This window comes from Vigna unguiculata, chromosome 9 (genome assembly GCF_004118075.2).
Source record: "Vigna unguiculata cultivar IT97K-499-35 chromosome 9, ASM411807v1, whole genome shotgun sequence".
In the NCBI taxonomy this organism is placed as follows: Eukaryota; Viridiplantae; Streptophyta; class Magnoliopsida; order Fabales; family Fabaceae; genus Vigna; species Vigna unguiculata.
Window position 1 is genome coordinate 11,185,173 of NC_040287.1, and position 14,796 is coordinate 11,199,968.

The following is a 14,796-nucleotide window of genomic DNA, read 5'->3' on the forward strand; positions in this document are numbered from 1 at the left end:
CTTTGATACTACAACAAAATAACAACTAAGAACATATAACAAATTAATCATATTTATCATAGTAATTAGGCAACATACTAAATAAAAAATTGATTAATTTGACCACATTTATTTTTAAAATATACAGATTTTAATATTCTAAATTATATTACATTTTTTTAACGGTTAAACGGTGTCAACTTTTATTTTGCGTTTTCTCATATTTGGATTCTATGTTAAAGAAAATTACCATCGTATAGTGTATTTTTAAAATACAATAATTTTCACATTTTAAATTATATTAATTTTTAAAAATATTAAAATAATATATTTTAAAGATAAAAAGAACACCTAAGAGAGAGAATCAGTAAATATTTGAAAATGGAATTGAAGTAGCCACAAGAGGGATTTAACCCCAGAGTTTACTATTATGGTCTTGATAATGATTTGGGGCTGAAAATAAAATACTCTTTTGGTGTTGTAAAGTTTAAACAGAGATGCCCTATAATTACATCATAATGTTTTGTGAAAGCGAAGGAGAATTTGAAAGTAGGATTTCGTTTTCAACTACAAAAGTAGGTATATAGGGTTCTTAGATTCTAATTTTCCCATCCAATCTTACATTAAAATGCATACATTATTATTATGCTGCAACTGCACGCGGGGACGCTACTTATTCCCTTCACATGCTATCATACTCTTCACTCAATGCTTTGCTATATTCTTTTCCCTCTCACGGATTCCTTCACACCACAACCAATAAACTACAACACAAATTCATTAATATTCAAATATTCAAATTTAATTTAAATCCCAACAAAAATTCAGCCTGCACACATCACTTTCTAATGTGTCATATTTGAGATGACTTTTCATTCATATAAATTTTTTAACTCTCAGTCAAAAAAAAACATACACAAATGACAAGTTTTATAGTTAAATAATAATGCTGAAACATCCAAATATGAGTAAAACACACACAATGTAAAATGTAAAATGACAGTAATAAGAATATAAAACATCTTGTGTTTGAATTTTCAGTTTTTCTTGGCAACAGACAACAACTATTAACAAAAAAGAGGTTTAAATTGAGGTTACAAAGGATGCAAGTAATTTCCTGACTGTGATTGCCAATCTTTCTGCATAACCTCTTTTCCAATCTCCGCAAACTCATCACAGCGATGCCTTTACAAGTAAAACAAAATCATGAAAAGAAAAAAAAAATAGACAAAAAGAATATCACACCAAAATGCAACTAACAAATCTAATAGTATATAAAAAAAAACAATGATATTTTCAAACATAAATTTTGACAATTTTTTTTACAATTTAAATAATATCTTTTTAATAATTTAAAAAAAATATATAAAAATAAAAAATCACTTAAAAGATGTTATCTTAAATTACAAAAATAAATTGTCAAAATTTTATTGTTAAAAAAATATTTTCTTAAAAATAATTATTAATAATCTAATAATTTCGAAATAAATTTAATAAACTTTGTTAAAATAAAATTTTCACTACTTTATATAAGAAAGACCTAAGTTGTCTTCGTGCTTGCGCACATTTTCAAGGGGCAGAACGGTCCCGACAGAAAAGTGCTTCTGACACGTGGCGGAAGAAGGTGAGTTGACAAATAGAAAAAAATAATAAAGAGACGAAGTAATTAGAAAACACGTTCGGCATGGTTGGGGAGAAGTCAAGTTCATATGGTTCCCTCCTTTTTCTGACATTACAGTTCTGCAGAATTGAGAAACCCTTTCTTTTTCTCCGTCAAATTATTTTTTTATTACGTGGGTGGTGAATTCCCCGTTTTGCCCCTTTCCATCACCACCGTTCTGGTCTCTGTTTCATTCATTTTTCTTCTGTCATACATCGCACCAAAAAAAGGTACTGTGTGTTGAGGTTCTCTTCTTCTCTCTGAGTTCTTTCTCTATATATACGCACACTCATTCCTCTGTCTCTCTGCAACCGACAACCTCTGCTTCTCTTCACTTATGCCTCATTCTTAAGGTATGTGTCCCTTCCTCTTCTTTTTTATTCTTCGAATCGGTTATTTTTATGCCTCCGAATCCGACGAGGAAGAAAAAACCAAATGATAAAATTAAGCAAAAACAAAATAAAACAGAACCCCGTAATTTTCTCTGTCTTTTCTTTTATTTATTATTATAATATATATGTTTTTTATGCCTCCGTGCAATCCGGTTTGTGGCGAGTTTTTTCTTTTTTTACTGTTATCTTTCTTTGCTGATAATTGGTTCTATTTTTATGACACTGTTGGGTTCTGCAATCGTTTCTGTATCTCAACGTTGATGTTTCTGCCCGGGTTGTGGGATGTCCAAGGCTGAGGAACTTTGACTCTTACTAATCTTGGGTTTAGATGTATGTGTTTTGAACCATATTGGTTTGTTAACTATTGTGTCTTGGTTAATAAAACGGTTTGAGTTAGACAATTGTTTTGTTTTTCTTGTGTTGTGTTGTGTGTTTGCTTGGTTTGGATTGGATCTGGTTGTTTGTGGGTGGTGTTGATTTTGTGGACCATGTGTTTGATGTTGGTTGTAACAGGAGCTTTTATATCATGGAAGAGTTGAAGATGACAGGAAATGTTGCGAACGGTGTTCATGTTGAAGGGGAAGGTAATGAGATGAATGTGAACCCTGATTCCCTTTCTAAGGAAACCTTTAGTCAGGGAAAAGGTGAAGGCGGTACTGCTAATTTTGGTGTTGATGGGGTGGTTGAGCCCTCCATTGAACAGCTTTATGAGAATGTGTGTGACATGCAGAGTTCGGATCAGTCACCGTCGCGGCAAAGTTTTGGATCTGATGGCGATGAGTCTAGAATCGATTCTGAATTGCGCCATCTAGTTGGAGGACGGATGAGGGAGGTAGAGATAATGGAAGAGGAAGTTGGGGAGGAGAAAGGGCATGACAGGAGCTCAAGTAGTGAAATATCTTCCGGATTGGATGGCTTGACCAATGATAAGAAATTGGATCAGGTGAATGAGATTCAGGAGGTTCAGCCTGCAGCTACTAGTTCTGGTTCCTCGGTAAAGTCTGTTAAAGCATCGAGTTCACGGATAGGACCTGATACTTCGCCCAAATCAACAGCCAAGGGAAAAAGTCCTGCCCCGAAACCTCCTATCGAAAGAAAGAACGGTAGGCCTTCGAGGAAACAAAGTAGTGGTGTTAGTGGTGTTACTGGCGTGAAGAATTTGAAGAATTCTCCTTTGGGAAATAAGTCAGTGTCACAAAACCGTGTTGAGAAAAGGGCCGAGTCCGTATTAGACAGACCTGAGAGGGCACCGATATTACTAAAACAAGCAAGAGATATGATTTCATTCGGGGATAGTCCTTATAAGGCTCTTGACTTAGCTCTTCAAGCAATGAAACTGTTTGAGAAGTTAGGTGATGAGAAACCGAGTTTGGAGCTGGTTATGTGTTTACATGTTATTTCAGCAATACATTGCAGCTTGGGTCAATATGGTGAGGCAATTCCAATTCTTGAACGGTCAATTGAGATTCCTGTTATTGGGGAAAGTCAGGAACATGCCCTTGCTAAATTTGCTGGTCACATGCAACTGGGAGACACCTATGCTATGCTGGGCCAGCTTGAGAATTCAATTAAGTGCTATACCACTGGATTAGAAGTCCAGAAGCAGGTTTTGGGAGATACAGACCCAAGAGTTGGTGAAACTTGTCGGTACGTGGCTGAAGCCAATGTTCAGGCTTTGCGATTTGATGAAGCTGAGAGGCTTTGTCAGATGGCTCTAGACATTCATAAAGCAAATAATTCAGCTCCATCTCTTGAAGAGGCAGCTGATAGGAGGCTCATGGGCCTTGTATGTGATACAAAGGGAAATCACGAAGCTGCTCTTGAGCATCTTGTTCTAGCCAGCATGGCAATGGTCGCTAATGGCCAGGAAGGGGATGTGGCTTCTGTTGACTGCAGCATTGGAGACGCATACTTATCTTTGTCTCGATATGATGAAGCTATCTTTGCGTATCAGAAAGCTTTAACAGCTTTCAAGACCAACAAAGGAGAGAATCATCCAGCAGTGGGATTTGTCTTTGTGCGTTTGGCTGACTTGTATAACAGGATAGGGAAGATAAGGGAATCAAAATCATATTGTGAGAGTGCACTTAAAATATACGAGAATCCACTTCCTGGAGTTCCTCTAGAGGAGATTGCTAGTGGTCTTACAAATATTTCAACTATCTATGAGTCTATGAATGAGCTTGAACGGGCTCTGAAGTTACTGCAGAAAGCACTGGAGATATACAATGATGTCCCTGGTCAGCAAAGCACAATAGCTGGAATTGAAGCTCAGATGGGAGTCATGTACTACATGTTGGGGAACTTTTCTGAATCTTACGAAACTTTGAAGACTGCTATTTCAAAGCTTCGTGCTATTGGAGAAAAGAAATCATCTTTCTTTGGTATTGCTCTTAATCAAATGGGACTTGCCTGTGTGCAACGGTATGCCTTAAGTGAGGCTACAGAATTATTTGAAGAAGCAAAGAGTATTTTGGAACAAGAATATGGTCCGTATCACCCAGAAACACTTGGGGTATGCAGTAATCTTGCTGGCACATACGATGCAATTGGCAGGTATTCGCCTTTTTCTCTTCCTTTTTGGGTCATTTCCGTTTTTCTTTTTGCAGATATCTTTTCACTATTAGGCATATGCAGCACTTTCAATTTACTGCGACATTAAGAAGGCTAATAGTAAGATGATATGTTATATATTAATAGTCTGCCTAATCCAGTCACGCGACTCAGTATGTTAATTGAGGCATGCTCATGCAACTCGTGAATATAATGACCGATTTTCATTGTGGCATTCATGTTGAGTTTGTTCACTATTTTAATGTCACTTTCTTTCCTCTAAGCCATTACATTAACAACATACAAACAATTGCATCTTCTCATGGGGTTTGATATTTTCTATTTCAGAATGGATGATGCAATTCAAATTCTGGAGTACGTTGTTAGCGCGAGGGAGGAAAAGCTTGGGACAGCAAATCCTGACGTGGATGATGAGAAGAAAAGGTTGGGTGAGTTGTTGAAGGAAGCAGGAAGAGTTCGGAGCAGAAAAGGCAGGTCACTGGAGAACCTTCTTGATGGCAATGCTCACACTGTAAACAATGTTGTCATCAGGGTCTGACGATGATTTATACCAAAGACTCGTGAAAGAAAAGCCATGCTTTACAGGAACTCAAAGTAGCATATGCTGAAAGGCTGAAAAGATAAACCTGCAGTCTGGACAGTATTAATTTATTGGTTATAATTGAATGATTGAATAGTGTTTATCATTGATGAGGTAAAATTGGAAGAGTGTAATTTTTGTGCTAGATTATTTTTGTTTAAAAGCTATGTTATTGTTTATATGATATTATGTAAGTAATTATGGTGTATAGATACTCCCCTTGTTTGTGTATACAACATTTTCCCCCTCATTTCACATATCAAGAGAAGACTTATTTTTTCTCCCTTTGTTCAAGACTCTACATTGCCGAAATTAGCTTAATGGTTGACAGTTACGTATATGTTGTTTCTTAAGTGAAGTTTGATACAGAATGGAATAAATAAATGATTTGGAGTCTTGCCTAAAATGTCCAAAGAACTCTTATCATAAGACTAAATTGGATCAATCATATGGCTCCAGGGCCTAGTCTTGAATTTTAGGATTCTTTTGCTAGACCCTATAACTCTGTTTAAATTTATTTATTAGTTATTTATGCATCAAAAGATAGAATTTATCACTGTATTTGTTTCTGTTATGATTTCACTTTCATTTATTGCATTGGAAAGCTACAAACTTTTCTCTTTTCTACTTTTATTTTAGCATCTACTAGACAAAGTATAAATTATACTTGTTCTGTTAGTCTACAATATATATCTATCAAAGACCACAACTCTCATCATCATTTATTAGGCATTTGAATTAAACACGTATAGAAATGCATGAAATACAGTAATACTTCTTACTACATTACTTTTGAAACCTCAAAAGTAGATGCTATTTATTTAGGACGTAAAACGACACACAGACATGGAACAACAGCAGAACAACTTATGTAAGAAACTTAATAAGGTGGTAGTGGTGCCAATTCAAAGTGCCATTAGTTTGAGTCATCCATCACTTATGGGTTGAGAGAGGGATGGTAATGGGTTCAGTGAAACGAGTCTCGTGCTTCCAAAGCTTGAATTCTCCCTTTACAAAATCATAGTAACCCCCCAAGAGTCCTATGGTCTTGTTCCTTATTCCTCTTTCAACATATGGATATGTCCTCAGGTTCACCAACGAGTTATTCACTGACTCCTGCATCACAACATTACAAAATGGTCACTACTCATTGTTTAATGTTAAAAGCATGGTAGTTGAATCAAAATTGAAGTACATAAAACCTTTTCACAGAATTTGCATTGTTCGTCGAAATCATAGCCTTCATATTCTTTCAGAACGTGGAGTTTAGCTGGCAAACCAATTTTCACCCAATCATCTATGAAGTCACTGCACATTTCAATTTAACAATGTAAAAAAGGGTTCAAGCATGGCTAATTGGAGACTTGTTCCTTCCTACACATTATATACACTTTTAGTTTAACTCTTCTACGAAAAAGAAGGAATTAAAATCTTGAAATTAGCTATGTATTTTATATATAGAAATTAATTCTCACAAGGGGGCTGAACAATCTTCTGGATGACTCATAAGCCTTCGGATTCCACCGCAGCGACTGTGACCAATGACCAGAATGTTTGGTACCTGTAAAAACATATGGTTGGTCTTATATATGTTGAGATTCCTCTATGCACTAAAAACCAAAAATAAAGTAATTGGTTCTAGGGAAAACTATAATAAACCAATCATCACCTTGAGAGCAGTGATAGCATACTCAATGGCTGCACCAGTTCCACTGTGCCTTAGCTGTTGAATGAACAGGACATGACAGTGAGAAATTTAACCTCTTTTTGTTTAATTTTACGAACAGATGGAGAAGGAATTTCAGTAATATAATATAAACTTAAAAGTAAAATAAAAGTCTTGTTAACCAAGTTCCTAAATTCCATTTGATCTCCATCATAAAAAAATTGACTTAAGTTAATAGTCTTTTCAATAGTGCAAGCAATTCATGACAGAAGTGAATAAAGTTTCTTTCTGCTACAACCAAAAGTTCTACTTTTTAAACAAGGAAACAACCTCCAGAATGAACAACATCCGGGGATGTGCTGATTGAAGTAAACATGTTATTTTAGGGTTATATAAGTTGAAGTGCTGAGTTGATGAAAATAATACATTTTAGAAAAGTTTTGTATCATCTTAGATAAGCAATAAAGTGGGTGATAATAGTTATATAATATACTGTTCATGGTTTTAAACATCTATGTCAAAGATACTTTAAACTTGTATTTGACTTTTGTTATACTCTTGTAATAAAACATTTGGATAATCTGGATATATTTGGGATCAAAAGGTTGATGTATTTGGGATCATAAGGTACGAAAGAGTTGTTCATGTGACGTAAAAGTTTTAGATCGTGTTATTTTCGGGTTATTATTATACGACTTTTTTTCATGAGAATATGAGAGAAATGAACCTGATTAAATGTAGGGACCATGTTAGCAATGTTGCGGACCATGAAAGCTTCTCCAGGTTGGAAATGGAGAATAGTTGAAGGACTCACTCGAGAGTCAGAGCAAGCAAACACCAGATACTACATCATATTCAGAACATATCAAAATTAGAATGTCAAAAGTGGTGAAAAATGGTGATAAAATTTGTAACTATTCGTCACCTGGGGGCTTTGGCCATTGGCAAGTTTGGCATACAGATCCGGGTTCCTACTGCAAGATATAAATAAACAAAAAGAAACATGAGAAATTGTTGAATATGTATCGTGTTACTCTTTTGCATCAACACAATAATGAAGATTTGAATTTGGAGTTTACTCGAAATTGTTGATCCTGAAGTAAGTGAATCCGAGTATGATTCTTTGCAGAGCAGGGTCATGAAGTTTTTGCAACTCAGCTATGGCTTCTTCAACTTTTTCTGCTGCCACTTCATTAAGCTCCTCCTTTTCTCTGTAATCACTAAGCTACAAATGTTATTACTAGCATAACTATTGTATATCTTATGGTTAAAGAGTCTTCAAGGATTTTAGTTCATCAAGGAATGAAGTTGAATAAGTTTAGAAATTTCTTTTAGCTATTTAAATTCAAGTATACAAATATTTTTAAAATTTTGTACAGTAAATAAATCAATAAATATGTTTGTAATTTAAGTTTTACACATTTTTATTTCCAGTCATTTTAATTTTCTTTGCTTTTCGACAAATATCGTATGTACAAATTCAGTTGTCACTAAATTTGGAGCTATAAATTTAACTTAGTGGTAAATGTTTATAAATTTAACTTGGTGGTAAATGTTGGAAAAACATAAAATAAAAACAGTTGTCGCTAAATTTAAATATAATTTTGATTCTCTTAATTTTGAAGGACTAGTGACTTTAATTGGATTCGACTCTTATTGATATTTTAATTAAATTTATGCACATTTGATTCATTTTTTTTTTCAAATTTTTGAATAAATAGTTAATTTTTATGTTTAAAATAAAAAATTAGTACTTTACTTCATTTTCTTTTACCTAAAATCCTTTAGTTTTACCCTTTTATTAAAAAATCCTTCCAAATTAAACAGTTTTAAACCTTCTTCTTCTCAAAAACTCATTAATCAAAACATTAGATTTTGTATGAAGTGAAAAAGAAATAAATAAAGAAAACTTAATTTTTACCTCTTTTGATATTCATCTCTCATCTTACAAAATCATACAAATTTTATCACTTGTTTTCTATTTATAAACTTTCGAAAAAAAAAAATCACATTTCTTTCGTAGAAACTCCTAAGTATTTTGGTAAAAAGGATAATTTAAAGGTTTTAAATAATACAAAATTTACATGGAGACGAAATTTTGCCAAATTTTAAAATGAAGAGACTTAAATATAACTTGAAAATTATAGAAAATGAGCACGTGATATAAATAAAGAAAGAAAAACCACAATTAAACTTATATTTTTAAATTATAAACATTCTATAATTTTATTTCTTTAACTGATAACATATGATTCAAATTAGTTTATTGTGCATCATTAAACTAGTTTAAGGGTAAGAAAACAGTGTAATAAAGGAAAGTGATTTGCATGTGATTGAAGTTTAGAAATAATTAATTAACCTGAGAAGCTTCTTCAGCTCTTCAATGGCCACTTCAGATGAATGTTTTGCCATTCTGATCTGCAAATTCCAAAACTGTTACTAATTAATTACAATGCCATCAACAAACCATTTCATTATTTAATGGATTTCTTCAAACTTAATATAAAACCTTTTCAACACAATGTTTTTGAAATTTTCCAGAATTTTTTAATTGAAAAAAAGAATATTTTTATAAAAATAAAATTCAAAATCACTTGTAACTTGTATCTATATGTACATATTATAATTGCAATTAGATTGGCTTTGATATCAATCACATCTTTGTGACAAGAGTCATTTCATATCCTAATATTTTTATTTATTTACTTTTTATTTTATTTTATTACATCATTATTAAGATCTCTTTACTACCACTTTTACCGTTTAAAGAATCTTATAAGATCCACTTTTATTAATATTTTATGTTTTCGAAACAAAGAAACATTTTTTATTCTTATGACTAAACATTATATTTAATATTTAACATCCATTTCAACAAAGAATTCTTATAAAACTTAAATCTTAAATTCATAATTCTAAATATGACATATGCAATAAAAATGTACCTCATGAATTTTTTTAAATCTTTAACATGAAAAAAAATCATGAAAAAAACTTGTCATACTACATATTACATTCACTTTCTTTAACTTGAAAAGAAAAAGTTTATTGTATTGCAAAATATCATTTCCCAAACGTGAATTTCTAAGTAAATGCAAACAAATTTCTGCATAAAATTTATTTGAAATATAATCTAGTAATATATATACATACACACACACACACACATATATATATATATATATATATATATATATATATATATATATATATATATATAAATACAAGTATCTTGAAATTATTTATTATTAAAACGTTGTATGCATTTCTTAAAATGAAATAACACGATAGATACTACAAAAGTTAATGCAAAAACAAAAGAAAATAACTAAAATTAAGGGAAACTAAACTCATGCAGGATTAGGGTAACAAGCAATTTTTTTTCACCTTTTCTTGCTCTGAAAAAATATAGCAGAACTAAGAACTAAGTTGCTTGAGAGATTTTCTGAGGAAAGAGATGAAAGTAACAAAGTTTTGGTTGTGCTTTTGTCAGTTCCAGGGTCTCCTATATATAGCTGACAACAAAGATTGTGAGGGTTTTCTTAAGTTTTTTATTTATTTATTTATTTAACACTTCCCTTTATTTTATTCAAATAATGTTTTCTCTCTATTGATTTGACATTTCTAGTGGAATATGAAAATGTCAAGAAAAGAATTTTTAAATAATATATAGCATTTATAAAACAATTTTCACAAACACCGTCCATGAAACAACACTACCCCTATGATAATAAAAGGTGGAAGCTAGTGTGACTTTTATAGTTGAGATTGAGACCACGATGATATGGACAAGTTTTTAACCCTTTTTCCATAAAAATATTTGTTTACGAATTAAAATAAACGTTTTCAAAAATATAAAAAATTTAATTTATACACAAATTCATTTTAATTTATAAATAAGTATATTTTTTCAATCCCAAAATTTTTTATACAGTTTGTCCAAACAAATTAAATATATCTTAACTGGAAGATTGGGATTTTTGTTTATGTTTAAAAGTTATCCTACTTCAGTAAAATTTAAGTTAAGAAAATGTTATTAAAATACATTAAAGATGGTTACATTATCTAATAAAAAGTAATTATCAAATAAAGCTCAAAGATATACTGATAAAAAATATAGTAATTAAGATAAAAAATATTTGAAAATTACATATTTTTGTGTTTTAACATTAATTATTGGCTTAAATAGTCATTTGGTCCTAGTTTTGGTCGACTTTTTTCACTTTGTTCCTACTTTTTAAATTGTTTTCAATTTGGTCCTACTTTTCGTTATATTTTTTCAATCAACTCCTTTTCGTTAACTCCGTCTAAATCGTTAACGGATGTGAACAGTAACTGCCACGTGTCATTTTGTGATTTTTTAAATTTTTTAAATTTTTTTTAAATTTTTTTTAAAAAAAAATTTTATATAAAAAAAATGTACACGTGTCAAGCTCATATTATGCCACGTGTCATTTTTTATTTTTGATTTTGATTTTTTAATTTTTTTTAAATTTAATTTTTTTAATTAAAAAAAATTCACGTGTCAAGCTAATATCATGCCACGTGTCAGAGTCAGTTTTTTATATTCAATTTGGTCCCAATATTCGTTAATTGCTTTCAATTTGGTCCTAAATGTTTTTTTTAAATTTAACATTTTTGTTCCTCTCCAAATTGAGACAAAATTTAATTTGTATATATTAAAATGCATATTTTTGTTAAATATTTTAATTTAGAATTAAAGTTAGTTTAAAATTAAATAATTTAAACCTCTTAAAATCTTAAATTAATGGTGCAATTGCTTTTTTTCGTTTTAATTTTAAACTAACTTTAATTCTAAATTAAAATATTTAACAAAAATATGCATTTTAATATATACAAATTAAATTTTGTCTCAATTTGGAGAGGAACAAAAATACTAAATTAAAAAAAAAAATTAGGACCAAATTGAAAACAAATAACGAATATTATAACCAAATTGAATATAAAAATCTGATTCTGACACGTGGCATGATATTAGCTTGACACGTGGATTTTTTTTAATTAAAAAAATTAAATTTAAAAAAAATTAAAAAATCAAAATCAAAAATAAAAAATGACACGTGGCATATAAAATTTTTTTTTAAAAAAATTTAAAAAAAATTTAAAAAATTTAAAAAATCACAAAATGACACGTGGCAGTTACTGTTCACATCCGTTAACGATTTAGACGGAGTTAACGAAAATGAGTTGATTAAAAAAATATAACGAAAAGTAGGACCAAATTGAAAACAATTTAAAAAGTAGGATCAAAGTGAAAAAAGTCAATCAAAACTAGGACCAAATGACTATTTAATTATTTATATAAAATTACCAATATAATACCCCATAAAATATATCAAAATAACTTATGTAAACCTCTAACCTATATTACTAAAGCATATTATAATCTATATATACATACATCTCTTTCAAAAATAACATTTAACTACTTTCCTTGAACTTGTGTTTAACTTCTTTCCTTGAGCTTGAATTCACGTACGATCGATTACCTAAGTTACGATACAAACAATAAATAAAAATGTATTTAGAATTAAACTGTAATATTATAAACAAAATAATTTTATATAATTTCATTACAATTGCACATTAAAGGTTAACAATATTTCCATTTCACAAGACATTCTTTACACATACACACATGTAATAATAAATCGTACTAAGAATCTATACAACACAGCTCTATTCATTAATGGATATTTATTGATGTCTTTGAAATATTTGTATTATTCATATCATACTAGATAATAACATCCCACCAATTTTAGTAGCTCAAAAAATACAAATTTCCTGAAAGATATGAATAAATATCATATTTTGACAACTCAACACCGCTATCACTCGACAATAGGGATGGCAAGGGTCTGGCCCGACGAACTAGCCCATAGGTTCGCCAAAAAAGCAAGAGGCAGGCCAGGACATTAAGCCTGCTGACTCGCAACCTGCGTAGGTTAGCCCACGGGCCACATAAAAAAAACTTGTACTTATGTATATTAGTTACTTTCCTTCTGGACTTCTAGATGAACGTTTCAAATTTTTGTATAATTGAAAACACCAAGTATTATATATTCTTGAATGTGCTAAAATTTGAATAATACATTGTGTATGTCAAAGTACAAATATGAATATGATGAAAATGTTGAATTATCAAATTAGCATCCAACTTCCCAAAGTCTTTGCTTAATTTTGTGAATTTGTTAAAGTCTCCCAATTTGTTGAATATTAAAAGCTTTATCATAAGATTTAAAATAAATAAATTGGCGGGCTGGTCCGCAGCCCGTACTTATGCGGGTTAGGCCAGAATTTTCAACCAGCGTTAAAAATGTGGGGTGGGCCAGCCCGACCCGCATTAGCATCCCTACCCGGTGCCATCTTAGCACCGCTGGGCACCATCAGTTAAAATGTGAAATAACAGCTTTTGTGAAGCCACCGCCCTACGCAACTAGCCATCGCTCGACCACCACCTCACCATCGCCCAACCCTATAAAGCGTTAGGATCAATTATTGTGGAGTCTGATGCGGGATTTGCCTCAAAATCAATCATTTTTTGTCTAATCATGCTTTCTTGAAGTCTAGCTTGTCTTTTTCCACTATAGTTGCTTCCTATTCACTTATTTAAACAAGCATAAAACAACTAAAATATTAAAAAAAGCACAAAAATAAGATAAAATTGAGGATTAAACAAGGTAAAAGTTAGGAAAAAATTACTTTATTCACTAAAACAAACAAACCAAAACTCATAAAAATCAAAATTATCAATGATCATAGTAGGTGGACAAATCACAAGCCAAACAAAACTAGGTAAGCTAGTGTAATTAAAACAACACACAATAATGAAAATTTATCATATCATAATGAAATCAATTTCTATCAATATAACCATCAAATTGTTTTAACAACCATCAAATATCTACAAGACATGTTCCATAATGGCCCACAAGACTTAGCCATTTGACTCTAGTTCTAGAAAACACATTTATTGAGTAGAGTCATAGATTTTGCGCATGTCATACCATCTCACACTCCCTAAAGGGCACACTTTCACAAAGCAATAAAATAAGACCAATGTTCTCCTTAAGTATAACATGGTAAATTCCTTATACTTGCATGGTTCAATTTTATTTCATACTAAAGCACCAAATCATAGGAATCCTAAATAGAGTCAGGATAATCTCATCAAATCATAATTCAATATACCTTAAGCTCAATAATTCAACACATATGTATAATTAAAATAATAAAAAAACATAAAAATTATGTGATTCATAAAGTAGTGTCTGCCAGAACCTCCCTAGTGCTCAACACCTTCGATTTGTCCTTCGATGACAATCAGTGCGTTTGGAGCAGAGAGAAAAGTAATAGTAGAATTTCCCATTTTTCTGAAATGTTACAGAATTATTCATTGTATTGATTTGACATGCATTTCCTAGGAAAACAGCCACAATATCAGTGAAGAAGGGATCAGACATATTGGGAGCATCCATCTATGATAAGGTTATAAAATTTTGTTTTTCACACACAATCATAAAATAGGGAAGTGAGACAAATATCACATAAAAAAATACAGCATATCATAATAAGATAAAATGAAATGAAAATTCTCCCAAATCCATATAACTGGATTTTATTATACTTTATAAAGATATTGATTAATTTTGTAGTGACTAGTCAGGATAAATGAGCTCATGGCCAACAAAGTAACTCAAGAACATCTCATCTTAAGTAATACTAACTCGTTTAAATCCCCAAGGTCATACCTCCAACTACAATAATCAAATCTTTATTTATCATAAACTTTATTTCAATATTAAACCATATAATTATATAAATAAATAAATAGGATCAATGAATAATTAAAATAAAAATGACCAGTACGTAATTGGAGATAAATATAAATAAGTAAATGAGGGTAAATATAAATTGAGTA

At 31.0% G+C, this 14,796-nt stretch overlaps 2 protein-coding genes across 3 annotated transcripts; one reads left to right on the top strand and one right to left on the bottom strand.

The window, feature by feature from the left end:
- Positions 1 to 1,675: 1,675 nt before the first annotated feature.
- Positions 1,676 to 5,469, top strand: LOC114163258 (protein KINESIN LIGHT CHAIN-RELATED 3). Of its 2 annotated transcripts, none has more exons than XM_028047451.1 (3): positions 1,676 to 1,992; positions 2,545 to 4,587; positions 4,933 to 5,469. In XM_028047451.1, the coding sequence occupies exons 2-3, from the start codon at positions 2,558 to 2,560 to the stop codon at positions 5,141 to 5,143; spliced, it is 2,241 nt and encodes a 746-aa protein (XP_027903252.1). In that variant the 5' UTR covers positions 1,676 to 1,992; positions 2,545 to 2,557; the 3' UTR covers positions 5,144 to 5,469. The 2 variants fall into 2 exon arrangements, with proteins under 2 accessions (XP_027903252.1, XP_027903251.1); XM_028047450.1 differs by lacking the exon at positions 1,676 to 1,992 and adding an exon at positions 2,168 to 2,361.
- Positions 5,470 to 5,885: 416 nt separating this feature from the next.
- Positions 5,886 to 10,333, bottom strand: LOC114164358 (carbonic anhydrase 2-like). Its single transcript, XM_028048997.1, has 9 exons — positions 10,239 to 10,333; positions 9,211 to 9,269; positions 7,931 to 8,062; positions 7,777 to 7,825; positions 7,579 to 7,695; positions 6,855 to 6,908; positions 6,661 to 6,746; positions 6,388 to 6,493; positions 5,886 to 6,301 (listed from the first exon to the last, which is right to left on the bottom strand). Exons 2-9 carry the CDS (start codon positions 9,261 to 9,263, stop codon positions 6,119 to 6,121), a joined length of 780 nt encoding a protein of 259 aa, XP_027904798.1. The 5' UTR covers positions 9,264 to 9,269; positions 10,239 to 10,333; the 3' UTR covers positions 5,886 to 6,118.
- Between the last annotated feature and the right edge of the window lie 4,463 nt (positions 10,334 to 14,796).